The following is a 25106-nucleotide window of genomic DNA, read 5'->3' as shown; positions in this document are numbered from 1 at the left end:
ACTTCTCTGGTGACGCAGTGGTTAAGAATCCGCCTGCCGGGCTTCCCTGGTGGCGCAGTGGTTGATAGTCCGCCTGCCGATCCAGGGCACACAGGTTCGTGCCCCAGTCCGGGAAGATCCCACATGCCGCGGAACGGCTAGGCCCGTGAGCCATAGCCGCTGAGCCTGCGCGTCCGGAGCCTGTGCTCCACAACGGGAGAGGCCACAACAGTGAGAGGGCCCGTGTACCGCAAAAAAAAAAAAAGGAATCCGCCTGCCAATGCAGGGTACACGGGTTCAAGCCCTGGTCCGGGAAGATCCCACATGCCATGGAGCAACTAAGCCTGTGCGCCACAACTACTGAGCCTGCGCTCTAGAGCCCGCTAGCCACAACTGCTGAGCCCGCATGCCACAACTACTGAAGCCTGCATGCCTTGAGACCATGCTCCGCAACAAGAGAAGCCACTGCAATGAGAAGTCCGGGCACCACAACGAGGAGGAGCCCCTGCTCGCCACAACTACAGAAAGCCTGCGAGCAGCAATTAAGACCCAACACAGCCAAAAGTAAATAAGTAAACAAATTTATTAAAAAAAAAAAAAACTGCTACTACCTTTAGCAATTATATAATGTGTTGATGGCATTCAGCTAGGATAGTTAACAGACCCAAGTGATAAACTGTAAGTTACCAAAATTGATTTGCTACCATACTACCATAATACATACACCTCATGGAAATGTCAGCACTTCATAAACATAAAAGAAAACAATTTATAAAGTAAAAAGGATAAATAATATTTTCAGAAGCAGTTAATAAAGCCTATGATACTAGTGACCTTTAACTACAAAAACCTCACAATTGCTGGTTCTGACGGTCTTCATCTTAATTTCACCAATCATGATCAAGCTGAAATCAGTAAGGAGAGCAAGGCCATTTTAACTGGAGAGAGAAACTGTCTAATTGATATGGAAGAACCTAATAAGTGTAAAACTTAAGATAATGATAAATCTTATCTCCACTTGTCTGGAAACTACTACCTGTAGCAATCTGTCTGAATGGTATACTCCTGACTTCCAAAAGAACAAATTCCAAAAGCATGAAAGAGACTCCTACACAACTATTATAGATCACACTTACAACAAAAAATGGTTATTTGCAAATAGAGGATACATCAAGGGTCTTCATTAGCAGTAAAAGTTTCATTCTGAAATACCAATCTCAAAAGATGACATATGGAAAAAGCAAAAAAACTAAATCAAGAATGTTCACCAGAAGTTCTTAAATCGAGTTGTGGCAAATGTGTATCAGGCTCTTTTCAAACAATGAAACTAAATTTAATGTATTTGCCATCATTGGAATCTTACCAGCACAGTGTAAGAATCTATGTAAATAATGTGAAAATAACAAATATTTGTCCACAAAAAAAGACACAGAATTCGCTTTTCCAAACTTTTACTAATATTAAATTTTTTGAGATTCACTTTGTCATCCCTGTGCTCACTAATGGACATGTAATAGTAGGCATAAAAGGCTTGTAAGAATTTTTACCATAAGAACAGTCTGTGAAAGAAAACAAATTATGGGCCTCCACAGCCATTGATATAAATTTTCTACAAATTGTAAGACAGTGAATATTTTTTAATAGATGTACAACTTAGACTACCAGTGAAAACAACAATTGTGAAAAGTAAGTGGAAGAACTATCAACTACAAGGCATGCCTACAGTGGTAGTCTCTGCGGATTGATTCGGGGGTGAGAGGGCGACTACTTATATAAAGACTGCTTCTCTAGTTAATCCGTTCTCCCTTTTCGACAGACTAGGAGTGGAGAAATTTACGATGAAGTTCAAAGACCATGATACAGGTGTCTTAATGCCTTCTCAACTACTGAAATAACATCTACTAAGTAGCAAAACTGCACTTTAGCAATAGTGCCATGGCAGTTTGTCTTATCTCCCTAAAAGTAAACCCCACAGTATTAAAAACATGACAGGCCATTACATACAAATATGTGTAACGTGAGAAATTACCCTCAATCTTCGGAGTGACAAAATAGCAGAAACATGACTTCCACAGCCAGCTTCTTTAAAATGATTCTTACCTTGCTTAAAAGAACACATTGTCATGCTTTTTCGAGCTTTTCAAGAAAGAAATTTGACAATATGCATCAAGTTTTATAAACGTTCATGTCTTTTGACCCAGTAATTCTACTTCTAGGAATTTAGCCTAAGCAAATAACCAGAAATATGGGCAAAGATTTGTTATCGAATATCTTCATCATGGCACTGTGATGTGAAAAGTGGTTTGAGGGACTTCCCTGGTGGTCCAGTAGTTAAGATGCTGCGCTTCCAATGCAGGGGGCGCAGGTTTGAACTCTGGTTGGGGAACTAAGATCCCACATGCCACATGGCCAAAAAAATTAAAAAATAAGAAAAAAATAGCAAAATATTTTTTTAAAGTGCACAATAAGCACCTTTGCTTATAAAGCTTATTCTTTTTTTTTTTTTGCGGTATGTGGGCCTCTCACTGTTGTGGCCTCTCCCGTTGCAGAGCACAGGCTCTGGACGTGCAGGCTCAGCGGTCATGGCTCACAGGCCTAGCCGCTCCGCGGCATGTGGGATCTTCCCGGACCGGGGCACGAACCCGCGTCCCCTGCATCGGCAGGCGGACTCTCAACCACTGCGCCACCAGGGAAGCCCAAGCTTATTCTTTATTTTAGTTAAGATGTTTCTAGAAGAGGATTATTGGTTTGAAAGGTAATAATATATTAAAGACTTCATAAATGTTAAATTTATTTTCAGAAGCTTCTTTCTGATTTTTTTCATTGACATTATAGAAAACGTAGAAACTACTGATGAAGTTTTAGGTTAACATTTGAGTATATTACCTTCCAGTCTTATTTTGTGTATGTCTCTATATGGAAATATACACATATCATTTTATGTATGTAGATTTGTGGCCTATTATAGAATCCTTACACATAAACGTGTTCTCTAAGACTTTAAAAAATGTTTTAAGTAGCTACATAAAATTCTGTAAATGAATATATGCTGTATTTAATAATTCCTGCTGTATTTAAACTTTTTCAAACCACTTTTTCAAAAATAAATTTTTATTTTACTTTATTTATTTTTTTATTTACTTATTTATTTGGCTGCATCGGGTCTTAGTTGTGGCATGCGGGATCTTCGTTGAGATATGTGGGATTTTTTTGTTGCGGCGCATGGGCTCTTCATTGTGGTGCACAGGCTTCTCTCTAATTGTGGAGTGCGTGTTTTCTCTTCTCTAGTTGTGGTGCGCAGGCCGCAGGGTGTTTGGGCTTAGCAGTTGTGGCTCGCAGGCTTAGCTGCCCTGTGGCATGTGGGATCTTAGTTCCCCCACCAGGAATCGAACTCGCGTCCCCTGTATTGGAAGGAAGATTCTTAACCAGTTTAATCCCTGGCTGGGGAACTAAGATCCTGCAAGCTGCCATACGAAGTACTGATACATGCTACAATGTGCATGAACCTTAAAAACATGCTAAGTGAAAGAAGCCAGACACAAAAGGCCACATATTATATGATTCCATTTATATGAAATATCCAAAACAAACAAATGTAGAGAGACAAGAATAGGTTTTTGTTTGCCAGGGACTTAGGAAAGGGGGAAATTGACAATGACTACTAATGAGTACAGGGTTTCTTTTGGGAGTACTAAAAATGTTCTAGTGTTAGAAAGCATGATGGTTGCATAGCACTATAAAAACACTAAAAAACCACCAAATTGTAAACTTAAGGGTGAACTTTATGGTATGTGAATAGTATCTTAATAAAGCTGTTATTTAAAAATAGGAGAGGCTTCCCTGGTGGCGCAGTGGCTAAGAATGCCTGCCAATGCAGGGGACACGGGTTCGAGCCCTGCTCTGGGAAGATCCCACATGCCGCAGAGCAACTAAGCCCGTGCACCTCAACTACTGAGCCTGCGCTCTAGAGCCCACCAGCCACAACTACTGAGCCCATGCGCTGCATCTACTGAAGCCCATGCCCTAGAGCCCGTGCTCAGCAACAAGAGAAGCCCGCGCACCGCAACTAAGAGTAGCCCCCATTCCCCGCAACTAGAGAAAGCCTGCGTGCAGCAACGAAGACCAAACACAGCCAAAAATAATAAATAAAAATAAATAAAATTTTAAAAATAAAAATAAAATAAATCTTTTTTTAATAAATAAAAATAGGAGATGGCAAACACTTTCTGTAACATGTCAAATAACAAATAATACAGGCTGGGACTTCCCTGGTGGTCCGTTGTGGTGCGCAGGCTTCTCTCTAATTGTGGAGTGCGTGTTTTCTCTAATTGTGGTGCGCATGTTTTCTCTTCTCTAGTTGTGGTGCGCAGGCCCCAGGGTGTTTGGGCTCAGTAGTTGTGGGTAGCCCGCAAAGCGTCTTTGTCAGGTATTCTTTGTTTTTATTTTCAACTACACATTTAAAAATGTAAAAACCATTCTTAGCTCAAGAGCCATACATAAACAGGCAGCAAGCTAGATTTGGCAGGGAGGCCATAGTTTGCCACACCTGGTTTAAAAATAAGCCATTCCTAAAATGTTTACAAGTTAATGTGTGCTAAGTTAACGCTGATCCAAAAACTAAGCAAAGATCTCTTATCAAACTTATAAATGGAGCTTCCACAAATGTTATTGGATAAAGGGAACATAGGGAAACATATCAAACAGAATTTAGTACTTTTATTAATAATTAAGATCACATATTGGGTTGGCCAAAAGGTTCATTCGGTTTTTCTGTAAGATGGCTCTAGTAGCACTTAGCTGTCTTTAACTTCATTCGAAACAATTTTTAGATTGCATGTGACAGCTGTCATATCAGCGTGCATTTAAAAAAAGACTTATCAGGCTTCCCTGGTGGTGCAGTGGTTGAGAGTCCGCCTGCCGATACAGGGGACAAGGGTCCGTGCCCCGGCTCGGGAAGATCCCACATGCTGCGGAGCGGCTGGGCCCGTGAGCCATGGCCGATGAGCCTGCAGGTCTGGAGCCTGTGCTCCGCAACGGGAGAGGCCACAACAGGGAGAGGCCACAACAGTGAGAGGCCCGCGTACCGCAAAAAAGAAAAAAAAAAAAAAGACTTATCAAAATTGGTGAATTTTTGTGTAGCCATTTTCATACTGAAGATGGAAGAAAAAAGCAACATTTTCAGCATACTATGCTTTGTTATTTCAAGAAAGGTAAAAACGCAACTGAAACGCAAAAGAAGATCATGCAGTGTATGGAGCAAGTGCTGTGACTGATCGAAAGTGTCAAAAGTGGTTTGCGGGATTTCCCTGGTGGTCCAGTGGTTAAGAATCCGCCTTCCAATGCAGGGGACTCGGGTTCAATCCCTGGTCAGGGAACTAAGATCCCACGTGCCACGAGGCAACTAAGCCCGAGAACCACAACTACTGAGGCCGTAAGCCACAACTACCGAGCCCGTGCGCTCTGGAGCCCACACGCACCTCAATGAAAGATCCCACATGCTTCAACAAAGATCCTGCATGCTGCAACTAAGACCCAAAACAGCCAAATAATTTTTTTTTTAAAGTGGTTTGAGGGGCTTCCCTGGTGGTGCAGTGGTTAAGAATCCACCTGCCAATGCAGGGAACACGGGTTCAAGCCCTGGTTCGGGAAGATGCCACATGCCGCGGAGCAACTAAGCCCAGGTGCCACAACTACTGAGCCTGCACTCTAGAGCCCGCGAGCCACAACTACTGCGCCCGCGGGCCACAACTACTGAAACCCATGCGCCTAGAGCCCGTGCTCTGCAACAAGAGAAGCCACCGCAATGAGAAGCCCGTGCACCTTAACTAAGAGTAACCCCCACTCACCACAACTAGAGAAAGCCTGCACGCAGCAACGAAGACCCAACGCAGCCAAAACTTAATTAATTTTTAAAAAGTGGTTTGCAAAGTTTTGTGCTGGAGATTTCTTGCTGGACGATGCTCCACAGTCGGGTAGACCAGCTGAAGTTGATAGTGATCAAATCGAAACATTAACTGAGAACAATCAACAATTATACCACTCAGGAAATAGCCGACATACTCAAGATACCCAAATCAAGCGCTGAAAATTATTTGCACTACCTTGGTTATGTGAATCGCTTTGATCTTTGGGTTCCACATAAGTTAAGCCAAAGAAACCTTCTTGACCATATTTCCGCACGCAATTCTCTACTGAAACGTAACGAAAACGTTCTGTTTTTAAAACAAATTGTGACGGGCAATGAAACGTGGATACTGTACAATAATGCGGAACGGAAGAGATCACAGGGCAAGCAAAATAAACCACCACCAACCACACCAAAGGCCGGTCTTCATCCAAAGACAGTGATGTTGTGCATATGGTGGGATTGGAAGCGAGTCCTCTATTATGAGCTCCTTCCAGAAAACCAAACGATTAATTCCAACAAGTACTGCTCCCAATTAGACCAACTGAAAGCAGCACTCGATGAAAAGCATCCAGAATTAGTCAACAGAAAACGCATAATCTTCCATCAGGATAACACAAGACCGCATGTTTCTTTGATGACCAGGCAAAAACTGTTACAGCTTGGCTGGGAAGTTCTGATTCATCCGCTGTGTTCACCAGACATTTCACCTCTGGATTTCCATTTATTTAGGTCTTTACAAAATCCTCTTAATGGAGCATCTGGAACAGTTCTTTGCTCAAAAAGATAAAAAGTTGTGGGAAGATGGAATTATGAAGTTGCCTGAAAAATGGCAGAAGGTAGTGGAACAAAAGGGTGAATACGTTGTTCAACAAAGTTCTTGGTGAAAATGAAAAACGTGTCTTTCATTTCTACTTAAAAGCCGAAGGCACTTTTTGGCCAACCCAATAAAACTAAGACAAGAATTAAAAACCATATTAAAAAATAAAGATAGCTGCTCACATATTAGAAGAAGTTGAACACCATTAGCCATCAGGGAAATACAGATTAAAACCACAATGAGATATCATTATGTATGTACCAGAATGGCTAAAATAAAAAACAGTAATACCACCAAATGCCGTTGAGCGCACAGAAAAATTGTATTATTCAAACATTACTGGTCCAGAAAACAACTCGGCCGTTTCTTTATAAACTAGACATGCAACTACGATTACTACCTAGCAATTGGACTCCTCGGCTTTTATCTGATGTTCACACAAAAACCTGCACATGAATGTTCACAGCAGCTTCATTTATAATAACTAAAAACTGGAATCAGCCCAGATGTCCTTCAACAGGTTAAACAAACTATGGTGCATCTGCAGCATGCACACTATGCAGCAATAAAAAGGAATGGCCTCTACCACAGGCAACAACTGGGATAAGACTCCAGCAAAGTATGCATAGCGAAAAAGGCCAGTCCCCACCAAAGGCTATATGTATGGTATGACTCCATTTATATGACTTCTTTGAAATGACAAAATGGTAGAAATGGAGAATAGATTAGTGGTTGGGGGGAGGCCCCCCAACCCCTGCAAAGGGAAAGGGGGTGTGTAAAAAGGGCTACTCAAGGGTCCCTTGTTGTTTTGGAACTATTCAGTATTTTGTGGTGGTAAGTATATGAAGCTATACAGATGATAAAATTATATTGAACTTCGTACACACACACACACACACACACACAAATGAGTACAAGTAAAACTGGAGAGATGTGAATAGGACTGGATGGATTTTAACGTCAATAACCTAGCTGTGATGCTATACTACACAATGTTACCTGCAAAGGTTATACTGTAAAATGGGGAAATAGAGGAATGTATACAAAGGATCTCTCTGTATTATTTCTTAAAACTGCAGGAATCAACAAATAACTAAATCAAAATTTTAATTTAAAGAAAGATGACTGCTATGAAGAAACAATGAAGACATGACTTAAAATGATGGTTCCCAAGCACGAAAACTAAAATAATCAAATATATAACCAAAGGAACCTTTCTCAAGCTACAAAACTATGCAGCTCTCACCCACATAGCACACAAAAATCACATCCTGACCAAACTACCCTAAATTTGGAGAATTCAAAAAAAAAAATAGAACTTACCCTTGGTTCTCTAAAACACTACCCGCCAAAGACAATAAAATGAGATCTACCATCAATGGCCCGAAGATTTTTATGTCCTGACACAATTGTCTTTCATGTATAAAGGCTATAAGAACACAATATACAAAAGAAGTAATAAAATACGCCACCCACACGTCACCTTTCAAGCAATGACTGTATCAAGCACTCCAGCCAACCAAGAGAATTAAAATTAAGCACACAAAAATGGATAAACTGTCATACAACTATTTAATGGGATACTATTAATTAAAAGGATCCATTTATTGTTATATATAACATGGATTCTCAAATGTAGTATGCTAAGTGAAAGAAACCAGATTCAAAAGCTACATACACTTACAGTACATATATGACATTTTGGAAAAGGCAAAACTATAGGGACAAAAAACGGATTAGTGGTTACCAGTTGCTGGGAATGGAGGTAAGAGCTGACTATGAAGGGGCTCCAGAGAATCTGGGGAAGCGTGAAAACTTTTGTATCTCGGCATCCGGTGGCAGGGTCTGGGGAAGGGGCAGCAGGTGCCATGTCGGGCCGCAAAGGTGGCAAGAAGCAGCCCCTGAAGCAGCCCAAGAAGCAAGCCAAGGAGATGGACAAGAAAGATAAGGCATTCAAGCAGAAACAGAAAGAGGAGCAAGCGAAGGCCACGGGAAAGGCCTCCAGGCCACAGGTGGAATTAAGAAGTCTGGCAAAAAGTAATGTTCCTTGTGCCTGAGGCAATGATGATCCTTAATTCCATTCCTGTTTAAACATCTGAATTAAACATCTGGATTCCCTGCCATCACATCTCTGCCACCTACAGCTAGAATCAAGTGTTGTCTTGGAACCCATTGTACATTTAAGAATAAACGTTTGTTAAAAAAAAAAAGTATAACTCGACTGTGGTGATTACAAGAATATACGCATTTGTCAAAATCTACAGAAGTGTATGCTAAACTATTAGTGAATTTCACTGTATGCAAAATTATATCTTAAAAATGAGGGAAAAAATAATTACACAAGAGGTAGAATATAGCATTATAAAGACTAACAGTATTATTCCCATTCTAAGAACAGAGGTGAAGAAAATAATCTAAACTACAAGTATTGATAAACAAAAATGTTCATTACAACACTACCAACATTAGTAAAAATCAGAAACCTAAATGATCAATATTAAGACATTATTACAGAAAAGAATGAGGTCACTACACAGAGTAGAATGTGGTATAACCTTAAAATTATCTATGGAAATAATCTATCATAAAAAAAATTTTGATATGTTAGACCCCCCCAAAAAAAAGACAGAAAACTATAATCACAGAAATGTTTTTATTTTATCTCAACTGTTTCACAAAATATTTCGAGTGACTTAGAAAATCATATAACTTCCACTAGTGAGAAAATTAAGGCAAAGGGAAAATGAAAAGAGCCTACTTTATAAACTGTATGCAATTAAGTCCTATATACTTATTATAAATGAGCCATAAATTTAGTTCTAACCTCTCGTTAATGGTTAACCAAAACAGAGAAATGATTAATAAAAACTCATACTTCCCATCAAACTTTTAAAAAAGCACAGCTCAAGAAATTATTATCCTTGTTATTAGAGATGCGATGATTTACATTTTTTTAAGTTTTGAATAAAAACACTAGATGGACATGTTACAAAAGGTAAACTAACAGATTCTGAAGGTTGAATTATAGTTGGGGGTTGGTTGGGTTTTCGTTTGTTTCTAGGGTGTTTTTATTTTTATAATTTTATAATTATCTATACTTTCTGAAATGTTTACAATGAGCATTTACTGATTTTTAGAATTCAAAAATACCTACAAGTCATTACTTTTAATGGAGGGAAAAAAACATTGTATTTGATTTTTAAATCACTGTTTATTAGGATACAGAGAATGGAATTAGGCCATGGAAAGAGTCCTTAGTTCACTTACAATATTAAGAAACAAAATTACATTCATCACCAATAGAAATGACTCTTGTTTTAACATACCTGCAAAAGTAGTTGATATATTTCTAGATGTAACCGAAATAAACTCTAGTGTGGTAACAAAGGTGATCTATATTATTAATCTAACATTTCTCAAGTTTGAACAGTTCATTATTACAGTTACAATGTAAACAGTTGGCATAGGAGATAGGAGCTCCCTTATCTAAAAGGTCTTCTGCCAGGGAACCTAGTAAATGTCTTCCTCCATTCAGCAGCCTTGAAGCTAACCCTCACTCCTCCTTTGTTTCAACATTCTATTGTTTGTAGTATGTAAGGGAATAGGAATTCTCAATGAGTAAGTCTATCCAGATAAATCACTGCAACATAATTAAAGAGGGCAGCTACCAAACACATCAAATAGCTCATTCTGGACTTCATGAGCCTAAGAGAGAACATAATACATAAATCCAAAACTATATCTGTGGGAGAAAATATTTTAATAGAATTCTATCTCTTCTGAATTTAAAAAAAAAAAGCTAAAGATGTACTAATCAAGACATCAGTGATTCTTAACCAAGAGACAGAATACAAGGGAGGAGACAGAGCTTAATAAACTTTTAATATTATATACACTGGTATGTATTTTGTGTGGTTTGTTTAATTCTTTACAGAATTCCACCTAATGTTATGCAAATAGTAAACCTTCATTTGCTCTTTTTTGAGAACAGCTACTATCTTTAGTTTCTTACCCTGTTTGTATTACTGTGAGATCATGAACCATGGAAGTTTTCCCTCTTGGGGTTGAGAGGGACTTCAAGTATAACAAATTTATTAGGTTTTAACTTGGAGACTGTGGGTGCTGTAGAATAATGTCTGAAATTGGATTTTAAAAAAATCAAAACATGTTTTTATTTCCCACATTAAAAATAATGGCTTTTAGGAAATTTTGAACTCTAAAAACAATAAATCCTCACCGTAAACAGTTTGGAAAGTAGGGACAGCAAATTACAAAATGGCAAATGAAGGCTATTAAGAAAATTAAATCAGGGAAGGGAGACAGAGTTGCAATTAAAATAATGTTCACAGAAAGCCTCACTGAGAAGGTAACATTTAAGCAAAGGACTGGAAGGAGGTAAAGGAGCAACTTTCATAGACATCTGAGACAGGAGCACTCAAGCAAATGGAACTGCAAGTCAAAACCCTGGGGGATGGGGCATGCCTGTGATTCTAGAAATAACAAAAATTGCTTTAATATCATTCCAAATACCATTAAAATACAACAAATAAAAGCCCAGACCTAGGCAAAAAGCAGATCAGTGGTTGCTGCTGGGAGGAATTACAAAGGGCCAACAAAACTTGCAGAAGATGGGAACTGTCACTATCTTGATTGTAGTGATGGTTTCACAGGTGAATACTTTGATATTTCAAAACTTAACAAATTATTCATTTAAAATGGGTGCATTTTGGGCTTCCCTGGTGGCGCAGTTGTTGAGAGTCCGCCTGCCAATGCAGGGGACACGGGTTCGTGCCCCGGTCAGGGAGGATCCCACATGCCGCGGAGCGGCTGGTTCTGTGAGCCATGGCCACTGAGCCTCCGTGTCCGGAGCCTGTGCTCCGCAAGGGGAGAGGCCACAACAGTGAGAGGCCCATGTATCACAAAAAAAAAAAAAAGAATACACATAAGGTGTTGGTGGAACTTTAAATTGCTACAATCTATCTGGAAAACAATGTGGAACTATGTATCAAAATTTTAAACACACTCTTTTGTTTGATCTGTCACTTTCACTTCTCCAAATATATTCTAATACAAAAATATAACTGCAGTATTGTTTACTACAGCATTGTTTAGAATGTCAAAAGCTGAAAACAACCTAAAAGTCCATCAAACTGGGATAAATCAGTTAAATTACTGTACTTCCATATACTATGGCCCTTAAAAAAATATATATAGACGTATTTACTGACCTAAAAGGATGACCACAAAAAAAAAAAAAAAAAAAAAAAGGATGACCACAATGTATGAAGGAGGAAAAGACTACCATGCAGCGTGTGTGTGCCTGGGCTATGTTTGCATGTAATATATTTAGAGAGAGAGCGAATGATCCCATTTAGTTTAAAACTACAATGCATTCATATATCTGTTTATATATGCACAGAAAAAGTCTGGAAGAAAATGAACCAAACTGTTAAAAGTAGTTAACTCTAAAAAACAAATTATTGACATTTTTTAGAACAATCATGTACTATCAAACAGTTTACATTTTAGACAGAAAGTAGATTATTGGGGACTTCCCTGGTGGTCCAGTGGTTAACAATCCACCTTCCAATGCAGGGGACTCAGGCTCGATCCCTGGTCAGGGAACTAAGATCCCACATGCCGCGGGGCAACTAAGCCCACGCACCACACAAAGAAGAACCGCGCAGCACAACGAAGACCCAGAGCACAGCCAATAAATAAATAAATATATTTTTTTAAGTAGATTATTGATTGCCCAGGGATGGGGGGGTAATGACAGAAGTGGAAAGTGACTAGTAATGGGTACAGGTTTTCTTTTGGGGTGATGAAAAAACGTTCCCTTTGATTGTGGTGATGACTGCACAACACTGAATATACTGAAACCCACTGATCAGTACATTTTAAATGGGTGAACTGTATGGTGTGTGAATGATATCTCAATAAAGCTGCTTTACTTTAGAACAAAATCCATAACCAAAATATAGAACAAAAATTTTGCAATTTAATATTCACACTGTACTTTATACTATGTCCCAACGGAAACCTTAAACCCAGACAGCAACTGTTAAAAAGCTTCAAACAGGAAAAATGAGTCACTATTCTTAAGAGCAGTTAACCATTGACAATACAGGGGTAAATAACAACCTTCATTCTATCTTCATTAGGATACTATCCTTCCTGAACTACCCTAGTAGATAATATTCCCTTCTGAGAAAAGGAACGAACTTTGAAAATGTATTAGGTTGCAACAATATGGCAGTTTCCCAATACATGATGTGACTATGAACAAAGTTTCAGTGTTTTACAAACTAAGGAAAGTAAACCTTGTTCCTACAGCTGCTTCTGTTTGCCTAACTCTGATAAGGTTTCAAGAACTCTCCTCTCCCTATACCCACCCCCCACCAAAAAAAGCATAAAAGCAGAGTTGATAGGAATTACTTTAAAAGTTCCTTAATACAACTCTCCAATAAATGCTTACTGGCTCCTTATCTTCAGGCCCAAGACCCTACATTCTGTTACATCTTACACCTTAACAATTCAAAATGACTCTTCAAAATAAAATACTCTACTCAGTAAGTCTCTTCAGCAAGCCCTGATGACATAAGATATTCATTCATCATTTATACGTACATACTATTTGCCAGGGGCTAGAGATGTAAGGCTGAAAGATTCTATAAGAAGAACCATCACAGCAGTTCTTAACCGAGGTGGACATGAAGATAACCCGGGAGTTGTTTTTAAAACATACATAAACTCCATCTCATCACTGGATATTTTGATTCAGTAGGTCTGGACTTAAGCCCAAGAATCTGTTTTGAAACAGATTACTAGCACCCAATGGTGAAGGAAAAAGTAAATATTTAACTCCAATACTGGGAGCCAAATGCTTCAATAAAGATGTGTACCAAATGATGGTAGCACCAAAAGAGGACACCCAACCTATAAGAAAAGAGGTAAGTAAAGGGGAAGGTTTATCAGAGATAAAGATACTTTAGTTGAAGATGAGGAAAGTAGCTAAGTGGATGAGGAAGGAAGGAGATTCCAAGAAGAGAAAACTACATAAATGAAAATAGCACAACTACATTGAGGAATTGCACAAACTATAAAAAATAGCATGTGTGTTCAGAAAATTAGGATACTTCAATAAAGCTGAAGTGGAGTGCCAGTAAAGACTGGAGAGGTAAGCTATCTCAGAACACGAAGTGTGTACACTACGCTATGCTGAGGAGATTGAAAGTTAATTATCCTAAAAGCAACCGAAAAGCCAAAAGCAAAATTTAGGCAAGGATGAGACATAAGCAGATTCGTGTCTTCAGAAATAACAATTTGGCAGCAACACAGAAAATAGCCAGAAGGAAGAAAAGAGGGAGGGTGCAAAAGAACAGTCAGAAGACTACTGTAAATGTCCAAGCAAGAAATATGAGCCTATCAAATAAGGCAATACAGATATAACCTTGGAACTGTTTGAGGCAGGAGGCAGGAATCTAAGATTCCTGGGTTGCCTGCAATGGAGATGCCACACACAGAAATAGGATATAGGGAATGAAACTAACGAATTCAGTTTTGAAGGTCATCTGTTTGAACATGCCACTTATTGAGCATCTATTATGCATCAAGTACTGGGCTCCTATAATTAGATGTGCAAACTAAACTTTTACTGGTGTCCCTAAATTATAAATATATGAGCAACAAGTGCAGTTTAAAATGTGTGAAAATGTGTAAAAGAGGCCAATGTGTGTGTGTTATGGATAAGCTGACTACTCCATGATGAAGAACAGTAAGGTCTCCAAACAGATTGGTCTTGTGGAAAGAGCATGCGCTGATCACCTTAAAACACGGCATCTCATTTTTCTGACCCCGCATTTCCCCATCCATAAAATGGAAATAACAAAAAACAACACAGAGTTACTGGTGGTTCAAATCATATATAAAAAGACTGGATCAGTTCTGCCACACAGCTTACGGAGTACATGTCCATAAAACTTATAGATACAGAAACGTACTCAATACTAAAATAAAAGTACCTCTAGGGGCTTCCCTGGTGGCGCAGTGGTTGAGAGTCCGCCTGCCGATGCAGGGGACGCGGGTTCGTGTCCCAGTCCGGGAAGATCCCACATGCCGCGGAGCGGCTGGGCCCATGAGCCATGGCCGCTGGGCCTGTGCGTCCGGAGCCTGTGCCCCGCAACGGGAGAGGCCACAACAGTGAGAGGCCCGCGTACCACAAAAAAAAAAAAAAAAGTACCTCTAGATCTCATTAGATACACTCAACCCATCCTAACAACCTCAGTTCAACACACTCACTAATATTCTTTTAATTAAAACAGAGATAATTAATGTAAAGGAAACCACTGCACTGGAAAAAGAGTTAAATGATTTCTAAGATCTTTTTCTTTCATTCATTCATTTATGGCTGTGTTGGGTCTTCATTTCTGCACGCAGGCTTTCTCTAGTTGTGGGAAGCGGGGGCTACTCTGTTGCAGTTTGCGGGCTTCTCATTGCGGTGGTTTCTCTTGCTGCAGAGCACAGACTCTAGGCATGCGGGCTTCAGTAGTTGTGGCACGCAGCCTAAGTAGTTGTGGCTCGTGGGCTCTAGAGCACAGGCTCAGTAGCTGTGGCGCATGGGCTTAGTTGCTCCGCAGCATGTGGGATCATCCCGCACCAGGGCTCGAACCCGTGTCCCCTTTATCAGCAGGCAGATTCTTAACCAGTGTGCACCAAGGAAGCCCCTAAGATCTTTTCCAACACCAAAATTCCACTGGAAATGTATCAATTCACCAATTCGCTTTCATTCAATATGGTAAACCAAACTCTTAATAGAAGGTATAAAATTTGTCTTTTTTCTTTTTTTAACATATAAAAATTTCTGGGTTTAAGTTCTCTCGCAGTTCAGTGGTTAGCACCAGGCACTTTCACTGCGGTGGGCCCGAGTTCAGTCCCTAGTTAACTAAGATCCCGCAAGCCACATAGCGCAGCCAAAAAAAAAAAAAAAAAATTTCAGGGTTTGAAATTTGTAAAAATTCAAAATGTACAAGAAACCAAATTACCTATAATCTCCCCTCCCACATAAATAAAAGTAATATTTTGCCATATTTCCCCACAGTCCTTTTTCCACGTACATCACTCTTAATGGATACACAGAGCTTACAGCCTATTTTCTAGATAATAAGTTAATAAATAAAGGAACTGTATCTATAAAATTATTCTCACCTGATTTGTTTCTGCCACCCAAACACACAACAGCCCCATCTTAGCAGTCATTTCAATACAGACACTCACTGAAATCCTCATTTTGAAACAACTTTCTTTATAATTCCTTCCTCCCTTCATGAAACTGTAAGTTTCTCTGGAGAAAGAGCAACATATTAATTTCATTGTTTTTTATTTCACTAGGCTTCTGACCTAAATAAGCAGTAGCTCCCTAATTTGGCCAATTGGGGGGAAAAAAGGACAATCTGAATCAATAAATTCTTAGCAAATTAAAGATTATTTTTTACTTAACAGCAGATACGGTGCTTTTAAACACATATGATAACTAGGATTAAGTTAATGAACCATTCCCTTGTTAAAGTCCTTGGGGAAACTTTCTTTAATAGAGAAAAATTATTTGTCATTAGCAGATCAACTAACTGTATATTCATGACATCTAAAGAACAGAGCTCCCTGAAAACACCTGTTCTTTATAATGTAAGCATTCCTCTTCCCGGGGTTGTAAACAAGTTTATTTATGCTGTTAACCTGAAAACACATTCTTCATAGATAGAGAAGAAAGTTGCCGTTAGGCCCAGTAAAACTTGTCACTTGGAAAAATTCCAATCCATGGTGTAAAGTTGTAGATAAAGTAACCTCCAAACTCTATTTCTAAAAAGCACCGGCATCAGTGAAGAAATCTCCATTATTTTTGTGCCTGTATATTAGACTTATGTACCTTTAAAAATCTTTACGTACCCCAAAGAAATGAAAGTACATGTCAAGACAAAAACTTGTACACGAATGTTCACAATAGTACTGTTCACAATAGCCAAACGTAGAAACCACCCAAAGGTCCATCAACTGATAAATGGATAAATAAAATGTGCTGTATATCTATAAAACAGACTATTATTCAGAAATAAAAAGGAATGAGGTACTGATCCATGCTACAAGACAGATGAACCTTTAAAGCACTGTTAAGCGAAAGAAGCCAGTCACAAAGGACCACATACTGTATGATTCCATTTATACGAAATGCCCAGAAGAGACAAATGCATAGACACAGAAAGGAGACTGGTGGCTACCTAAGGCTGGAGAGTGACTGCTACTGGTACAGATTGCGAGGAATAATGAAAATGTTCTAAAACTGATTGTGGTGATGGCTGCACGACTCTGCGAATATACTAAAAACCAATGAATTGTACACTTTAAGTGGATGAATTATGTATCAATAAAGCAGGTATAAAAAATCTTTAGGGACTTCCCTGGCAGCGCAGTGGTTAAGAATCCGCCTGCCAATGCAGGGGACACGGGTTCTAGCCCTGGTCCTGGAATATCCCACGTGCCATGGAGCACCTAAGCCCGTGTGCCACAACTACTGACCCTGCGCTCTTGAGCCCACGTGCCACAACTACTGAAGCCCGCGCGCCCAGGGCCCGTGCTCTGCAACAAGAAAAGCCACCACAATGAAAAGCCTGCGCACCGTGGCGAAGAGTAGCCCCTGTTCGCCGCAACTAGAGAAAGCCTGCACACAGCAACGAAGACCAAAGGCAGCCAAAAATAAATTAATTAATAAGAATAAAATAAAATAAAAATAAAGAATTAAACAGGAAATGCTTTTAAAAAAAAATCTTTAGGGCCCCCAATTTCCACAAACCTAAGAGTTTTCCTAATGAGATTCATAAAAACACTAAGAAAGGTATTTTAAACATAAAAGAGCATTTACTAAAGGCAATAAATAGACAAATCCACATATACTAAATCTTCTGAAACTATTAACACGCAATTTAAAAACAATACTCAAAAAATATTACATGATAAAAACGACGAACACTCCTCTTCAACTGCAGGTTTTACCACCAATGCCATGTACACCCTTCAGCCCGAGTTCTTCAATCAAGTTTCCAAATATTAAATTCACCCAACCTATTGCCAATCACTGACCACCACTTCTCACAATATTCGTAGCAGGGAGCAAAATGCCAGAGCATTCTACTGAGCTGAAGCCACACTCCCATTTACAGCTCTTTATTACATCTAGAAGATACAGAAAGTGAATGTAAAAATTAGGGAAGAAATTCCTCAACAACAAAAACTCTTACCCTATCCTCAGTACTTAGTACTCTCTTGGCATCGTGTTAACTGTCAGTCCTGTGTTTCTCTATGAGTGTTAAGTCATTTCCCAAGAGTGAATAGATCCTAAGCAAGGGCTAGAACATTTCTTTTTTAAGTTTTTCCACAACACCAAGAAGCGTAATTCTGTACTCAGGCTCAGCCTGTAGAAAATATTAAGCAAACGCTGTTGTCCGAGAGAAAATGGACACATGCACAAAAGATGTGTCTCGTATGCAAGTACAGAGAGTTGTGATGAAAAACAATATCATATCACTTCATGATTTACAAAGCACTTTCAACCACATCCAAACTGAAATCTGAAACACACCTCTTCCTGAGAACTACTGTGTTTTTCTCTTACTAAGAATCTCATGATTCATCCCATTTCCCTCTTTTCTTTGGCCACACCCAGAGCAGATTCTATAACCCACCACTCTGGTATGTATTTCTAAATTCTACATTTAACCCTTTCATCTTCCTAACATACCCCTATTTTCCCATTACTGCATCTCATTACCACCTATCCTATAAATTTTTTTCCTAATTCCACAGCAAAAACCTTTTGAAACAAAACAAAGTAAAGATATATCATAAACTGCTGCAAGGTGCCACCTCGGAGGCACATACAATCTAGTATCACACAGCATTAGAGAATGAATACTTTTTTTTTTACACTGGAATCTAATCCTTAACACTGGAAAATCATTCTTAAAGTTATAGTCAAAGAACACCTGCTGATGATCCTTTTGAGCAAGTATGTAACGTTTTAAGTCTCTGTGAACTCCAAATATAATGAAAAAGGCTCCAAGAGTACAAGTGAAACAGAAAACATTGAAAAACATGAAAGCATTGATTACTCAGCTTTAAACCATGTTAACTAAATGCCACTGACCCAAATGCTGAGGAATCTAAGCAATCTACCCAGAAAGAAAAGAGACGAATGGTCTAACAGAGTCAAAGAGCAGGGGCAACAGAAAAAGATCTCCAGGGAATGAGGAGATTCTCAGTATGCGAATACTTGGGTTCCCTCCCAGTTTGACATAGTATTTATTAATTATAAAGTGTAAGGATTAACTCACAGCTACCAGAGATTAAGAAGGATAGACATGTCAGGATACGACTAGAAGGCAACGTTACCAAGTGGAAAAAGAAAGGGGGGGGTGTGTGTGCAAATAATAGAGTCAAAGAATTCATCCACTGAATTCTGCCTGGCTATCTAGAATATCTCCCACCAGCTGTCAATCTATGGTGGATACTGATAACACCTAGCACCAAAAGACTACTAACAAAAGCAAGAAAACTCTGGAGTTGTCCTCTAACTTTCCTTTCTCCCAATGCAGAGTTTTTAACCTATCTCTGCCCCTTAAAATCTAGTACAGAGGCCACAGTTCAACTGATCAACCTTAAAATTTTTCCCTATTTCATCACACACACTATCTCACAACAGTTTACAGAGAAAACAGATTTCACAATGAGAGAATAAAATAATCACAAGTCAAAGACCTGACCCTGGCTTTCACATGATGAAACCTTTAGAAAAGATCTGAAGTTATAAAAATTACTGTTAAAATAAATATGTAAGTTTTGTAAGCAGCATTTTTAAACAATATTATTTACTTAGGGAGACGTGTTTTCCTGTTTTCTCTTTTTTGGCCGAGCCACACAGCTTGTGGGATCTTAGTGCCCTGACCAGGGACTGAACCTGGGCCCTAGCAGTGAAAGCGCCAAGTCCTAACCGCTGTACCGCCAGGGAATTCCCTCTAGTGTTTTATACATAATATCTTGATCCACATCCATTGTCTTGTTTACTATGAGTAAATTTTACAGGCCAAAAAAGAAAAGAAAAATTCATGGTACTTCTTTCCCTCACTCCCCTCCAAAGACCTCAATCTGGCCCAAAAATGAGGACTTTAAAGATTCTAACTGTACCAAATACAATAATTTTATGTATTAAAACAAGTGATATTTAATATGTTTATATTCTTAAGGTAGAAAAGACAAATACAGAGGACTTCCCTGGTGGCTCAGTGGGTAAGACTCTGGGCTCCCAATGCAGGGGGCCCGGGTTCGATCCCTGGTCAGGGAACTAGATCCCCCATGCATGCCACAACTAAAGATCCCGCATGCTGCAACTAAACACGGCACAACGCAGATCCCGCGTGCTGCAACTGAGACCCCTCGGCACAGTGATTCTCCACAGACAGATATGCCCCCCACTCTTCAATTATATTACACTCTCCACTGCTGCTTGAGCAAGTGGCCACTACCTATTGCCAGGACAGTATTGCCATCAAGTGGCCACTACCTATTGCCAGCAGGACAGCTGAGCTGTGATTCACTGCTTTACCTGAGTGCAAATCTGAAGAACTTCGTGGTCTTCCCTCATTCAATCAACACAAAAACTTCACACACCTCCTGGGAAAGGGGCATGAAAAACACAACAGTCTCTGCCCTAGCATAGTTCAGTCCAGGAGGTTAAGCTCAACACCAAAACCAGTAAGTTACAGTACACTCTGATGACTACAGGAGAGGTAATTTGTGGGTGGCCCACACTGCAACACAGCAACTACCCTAATCCTACCCTAAGGATGTTCATTATACCACATATCCAGACCAACAGAACTGTGTATGATGAGTGCCAATTCCAAGTTGGGTCACTGGTTTAGGCCCCCTTGGTATGAACAGGTTTTGCCATTTAACATCAACTGTGGTTTGCTAACTGACCTGGATAAAACTGGTCAAAAAGTCAGGTGTGATTCCGTATGATGTGGCTCAGCACTAGAGCCCAGAGTAAGCCTTCACAGCACAGCACAGCACAACCAGATTTTAGATCTTAGAGCTCTGCTAAGGACTGACCCAGAGTCTGACTTGCCCACCTAGCAAAGAACAAGCCAAGCACCTCGATTCTCCTTTCAGCTTTTACCCATCAGCCCATCATTAGAAAAGCCAACACAAGATTTTACAGATCTATAATATCTCTAAATTTACAAATTTATCTATAAATTATAAAATATCTATCATTTTACAGATCTTTTATAAATCATAATAAAGATTTTAAAAACCAACGTTCATGATTTTTAAACAATGTTTAGCCAAATAACGCAAAAGTTACAGGCCTTCCACCTTTGCCCCCTAGACAGATACCATCCAAACCAAACACCTTCCACCTTGGTCTCACTCTACACACACAGCTGCCTACATCTCAAATTCAACATGTATTCTACCAAATTTAATTACCTTGTCCACAAACCAGATTCCCCTCTATATTCCTTTTACTCTATTACTTCATTTTCCCAGGGACCAAAACTTTCTAATTCAATCACCAATTCTGTGCATTTCTGGGTCCCATCCCATCTTTTCCACTGCTCACACCAGGGCTGTTACAGTAGTTATCCAATTAGTCTCAGCCCTCACCAACTCCAATCTCTTATTGTCAACTCAACCTTCCCAAAACACCACTGGATAAAAGCCACTCCATACATACACAATAAAAACTCCTGCTGCCTACTGAATTAAACCTTAGCCTGGCATCCAAGGCCCTTTTCTTTATGACAATGTCCTTTTCCCCCAGCTTTATTTTAAGGCCACAGGATTAGGGGCTTATGCATTCAATAACTTTCTTCTGAAGCTCTATCACATGCCAAATTCTAGGAACTGGGATACCGAAATGAATAAAATTTGATCCCCACCTCCAAGACTCCAAGCAAATAGGAAACAAATATAGTACCTTAAGTAACAGACACATAAGAAAGATAAAAAGTGCCCTAAGTACCAAAGAAGAAGCCCCCTATACCTCACATTTCTTAGTACTGCTCACCTACACATAGTAGATGCTTACGAAGTAGCACTGATGGTTGTTCCAATAAACCAAAGACCTATGATCAATATGCTCAGTAAATTTCTGTTGACAAATTCCACCTCCCCATTTCTACTATGGTAAAGAACTGTGGTACACTGGCTGCCTGTCTTGGAAGGGTCAAGGGGAAGCACAACTGAGAGCACAGATTTGCAAGTGTGCGTGTGACTGACTTGTTTCTAAAGAACAGAAGCACTAGAGGCCTCATGAAAGACGTCAGTTCTTTTTGCTGGTCAGTACTCAGATACCGGCAACATAAAATAAACCTTTGCAAATTCAACCTATACCCAATTCCAAAGAATAGCCGGATGAAAACATTCTAACCGTTTCATCACCATCAGGAAGTCAGCAAACACAGCTAAACTCTCTTCTCAGTAAAATATGCTGTGATTCCAGCTTTGGTCTTGGATTAGTAAAAGCAAGCATGTTAAAATTAACCAAATAAAACAAGTGCTTAGAACAAGAGAACAAAGAGGATTAAAACCTAAAAGCTACAACCACTCCTCTCTATACAAAACATGAGATATATCAGTTCACTTGAGCAGCTGATTTTTTATCAACTTCCTACTACTTTCAACCATAACATCTTAAAAACAGAAGTCACCAACACCCAACAGGAAAAGCTCTAAAATATGTATTCGGGCTATAAAGAGCTCAAACAGACCTTAAAAGATTATATGTTAAGAGCAAAAAAGTATACTCAGAAATGCAACGTGCACATTAGAACAAGCTTAAGTCTTTCTTTAAATGAATTGGTCATTTGCTCTTTAGCGCCAGAACGATAAAATGACTCGGTGACAACATTACAACAATCATCCTTTAAAACAGTGGTCCCCAACCTTTTTGGCACCAGGGACCAGTTTTATGGAAGACAATTTTTCCACGGACGGGGGCGGGGCAGGGGGTGGATGGTTCAGGTGGTAATGCGGGCGATGGGGAGCGGCAGATGCAGCTTCACTAGCTCGCACGCCGTTCACCTCCTGCTGTGCAGCCCGGCTCCTAACAGGTCACAGCCCGGTACCGGTCTGCGGACCAGGGGTTGGGGACCCCTGCTTTAAAACAAGTGACTGTTTAGTTTAGACCAAATGAAATCATTAGCAATTAAGGCTTTTAAAGACATTCACTGAAAGCAGATATCCTAAGTGGACAGTGATTATAAAGAGTTTCAAAGCTGAAATAGTGAACGTTTTTTACCTGATGTTCTGCATGAATGTTATCCCCAGTAGGCCATCGATGTTTGCTATTATTATAGCCGCCTCCACCACTTCCTCCTCCCCCAAGCTGCTCACCATGCTGCCTCTGAAAGAAGTAGTCCACCATAGCGTCGTCCTGGGAACGGCCTGCAACTCCTATGGATCCTGGGACAGGGCTGGAGTGTGTCCCAGCTGCAAGAGCCTGATTTGCAGCTGGTTGTGGCTGCGCTTGCGACCCTGTTCCAGATGTCAAAACAACAGGCATGTTGGGATTAGCTGGTTCTTGAGGGTGATGTTTCAGGTGGGGGCTGAAAGAGTCCTGCCAAAGCACTGCTTTTCTCTTCAAGACACATGCAACGCTCATTCCACCAACACCTAAGGACAAACAGGTTACAAATGTTTAAAATTTGCCTTTTTTAAAACATAACTTGATATATGCACCAAGATAAAAACATGAGACCCCTGGCTTTTGCAATATATCATCTAAAACCAGTTTCTACCAAGCAGCTAAATATTTTGCAACACATACATAATTTTCTAAACTGAAACTTTGGGCTTCCCTGGTGGCGCAGTGGTTAAGAATCCACCTGCCAATGCAGGGGACACAGGTTCAAGCCCTGGGCCAGGAAGATCCCACAAGCCACGGAACAACTAAGCCTGTGCGCCACAACTACTGAGCCTGTGCTCTAGAGCCCAAGAGCCACAACTACTGAAGCCCACGCGCCTAGAGCCCGTGTGTGGCAAGAAGAGAAGCCACCGCAATGAGAAGTCCGCGCACTGCAACGAAGAGTAGCCCCAACTCGCAGCAACTAGAGAAAGCCCGCACGCAGCAACAAAGACCCAACGTAGCCATAAATAAATAAATACATACATACATAAATAAACCAACCAAACCCCATATATAATTAGCAATGACTCAAGAGTGTCAAAAACGAAAGGATCTTTAAAATGTCCAACGTATTCATGGGATGCTCTGAAAAAAAGCTTAAATAAGGCCCTCTGACTAAGAACAGCAACAGAATGTTCCTAGCCTGAAACTTCTTCTCAGCTGCTGTACATGCATTTTTGCCAAGAACTTACAATTATAATTGTAATCACATCATCATTCTATTAGTACTCTGACTCTTACAGAGTCAGAGATGAGACCAAACCAAATTCAAACACTCACCTTACATAAAAAGTAACACTGTAAAAAAAGAAATGCTTCAATACAATAATAATTGTATGGCAAATATATTGCAAACATTTTTTCTGATCATTCCTATTTAACAGATAAAACACTGAGGTACGGAGGAAAAGTTATGTGATATGCCCGAGGTCATTCAGCTAGTGAGCTGTGAAGGAGGGATTCAAACCCAAATCTGTATGCACCCAAGCCTCGTTCTTCTACCAACCCCCTTGCTACCACACCCCAGTAAACCAAAACAGATACTATTTCTCTCACTTGAGTCTGCTATTCTTCTCTGGAAGGATCAACAAAGAATCTCCAAAATGTTACTATGAAACATTACTAATATGTTTCTTAAAATCAAAAACTACATTTGTAGAAAACATAGAACAGCCTATGTATGGGTGCTTAAGAAAAAAAAAAAAAAAGCTTCAAAATAATCAGTTACCAACTAGAACATACCTGTCCAGAGCCACTAGAGTCTAATTTCAAGGCTACCAACCTAAAAGTCCACTGCTACAAATGCCTTATCTCTCTTTAGCCCTACAGTGACATTTCAAAAACAGACTCAAAAGATTTATAAGAAATCTATTAAACTATTTCTCGGTATAGAATAAACATCCTGGACTTCCCTGGTGGTGCAGTGGTTAAGAATCTGCCTGTGGGCTTCCCTGGTGGCGCAGTGGTTGAGAGTCCGCCTGCCGATGCAGGGGGACACGGGTTCGTGCCCCGGGTCCGGGAAGATCCCACATGCCGCGGAGCAGCTGGGCCCATGAGCCATGGCCGCTGAGCCTGCGCGTGCGGAGCCTGTGCTCCGCAGCGGGAGAGGCCACTACAGTGAGAGGCCCGTGTACCGCTTAAAAAAAAAAAAAAAAAAAAAA

General features: G+C 39.9%; 1 protein-coding gene across 13 annotated transcripts in view; it reads right to left on the bottom strand.

Moving 5' to 3' along the window:
* The window catches only part of PUM1 (pumilio RNA binding family member 1), a 130192-nt gene that overhangs the window by 101740 nt on the left and 3346 nt on the right, over nucleotides 1-25106 (bottom strand). For 11 of the 13 annotated variants that reach the window (XM_029230794.1, XM_029230795.1, XM_029230790.1 and 8 more), the window contains exon 2: nucleotides 23059-23432. In XM_029230794.1, the coding sequence (XP_029086627.1) occupies nucleotides 23059-23421 (363 nt within the window). In that variant the 5' untranslated portion in view covers nucleotides 23422-23432. Of the gene's footprint in view, nucleotides 1-23058; nucleotides 23433-25106 lie in introns of those variants that run through there. The other 2 variants (XM_029230802.1, XM_029230803.1) reach the window with 2 other exon arrangements.

This window comes from Monodon monoceros, unplaced genomic scaffold, assembly GCF_005190385.1.
Source record: "Monodon monoceros isolate NGI ecotype Baffin Bay Population unplaced genomic scaffold, NGI_Narwhal_1 Super_Scaffold_18, whole genome shotgun sequence".
NCBI classification, from domain to species: domain Eukaryota; kingdom Metazoa; phylum Chordata; class Mammalia; order Artiodactyla; family Monodontidae; genus Monodon; species Monodon monoceros.
This window is presented reverse-complemented; position numbering and strand designations above follow the sequence as displayed.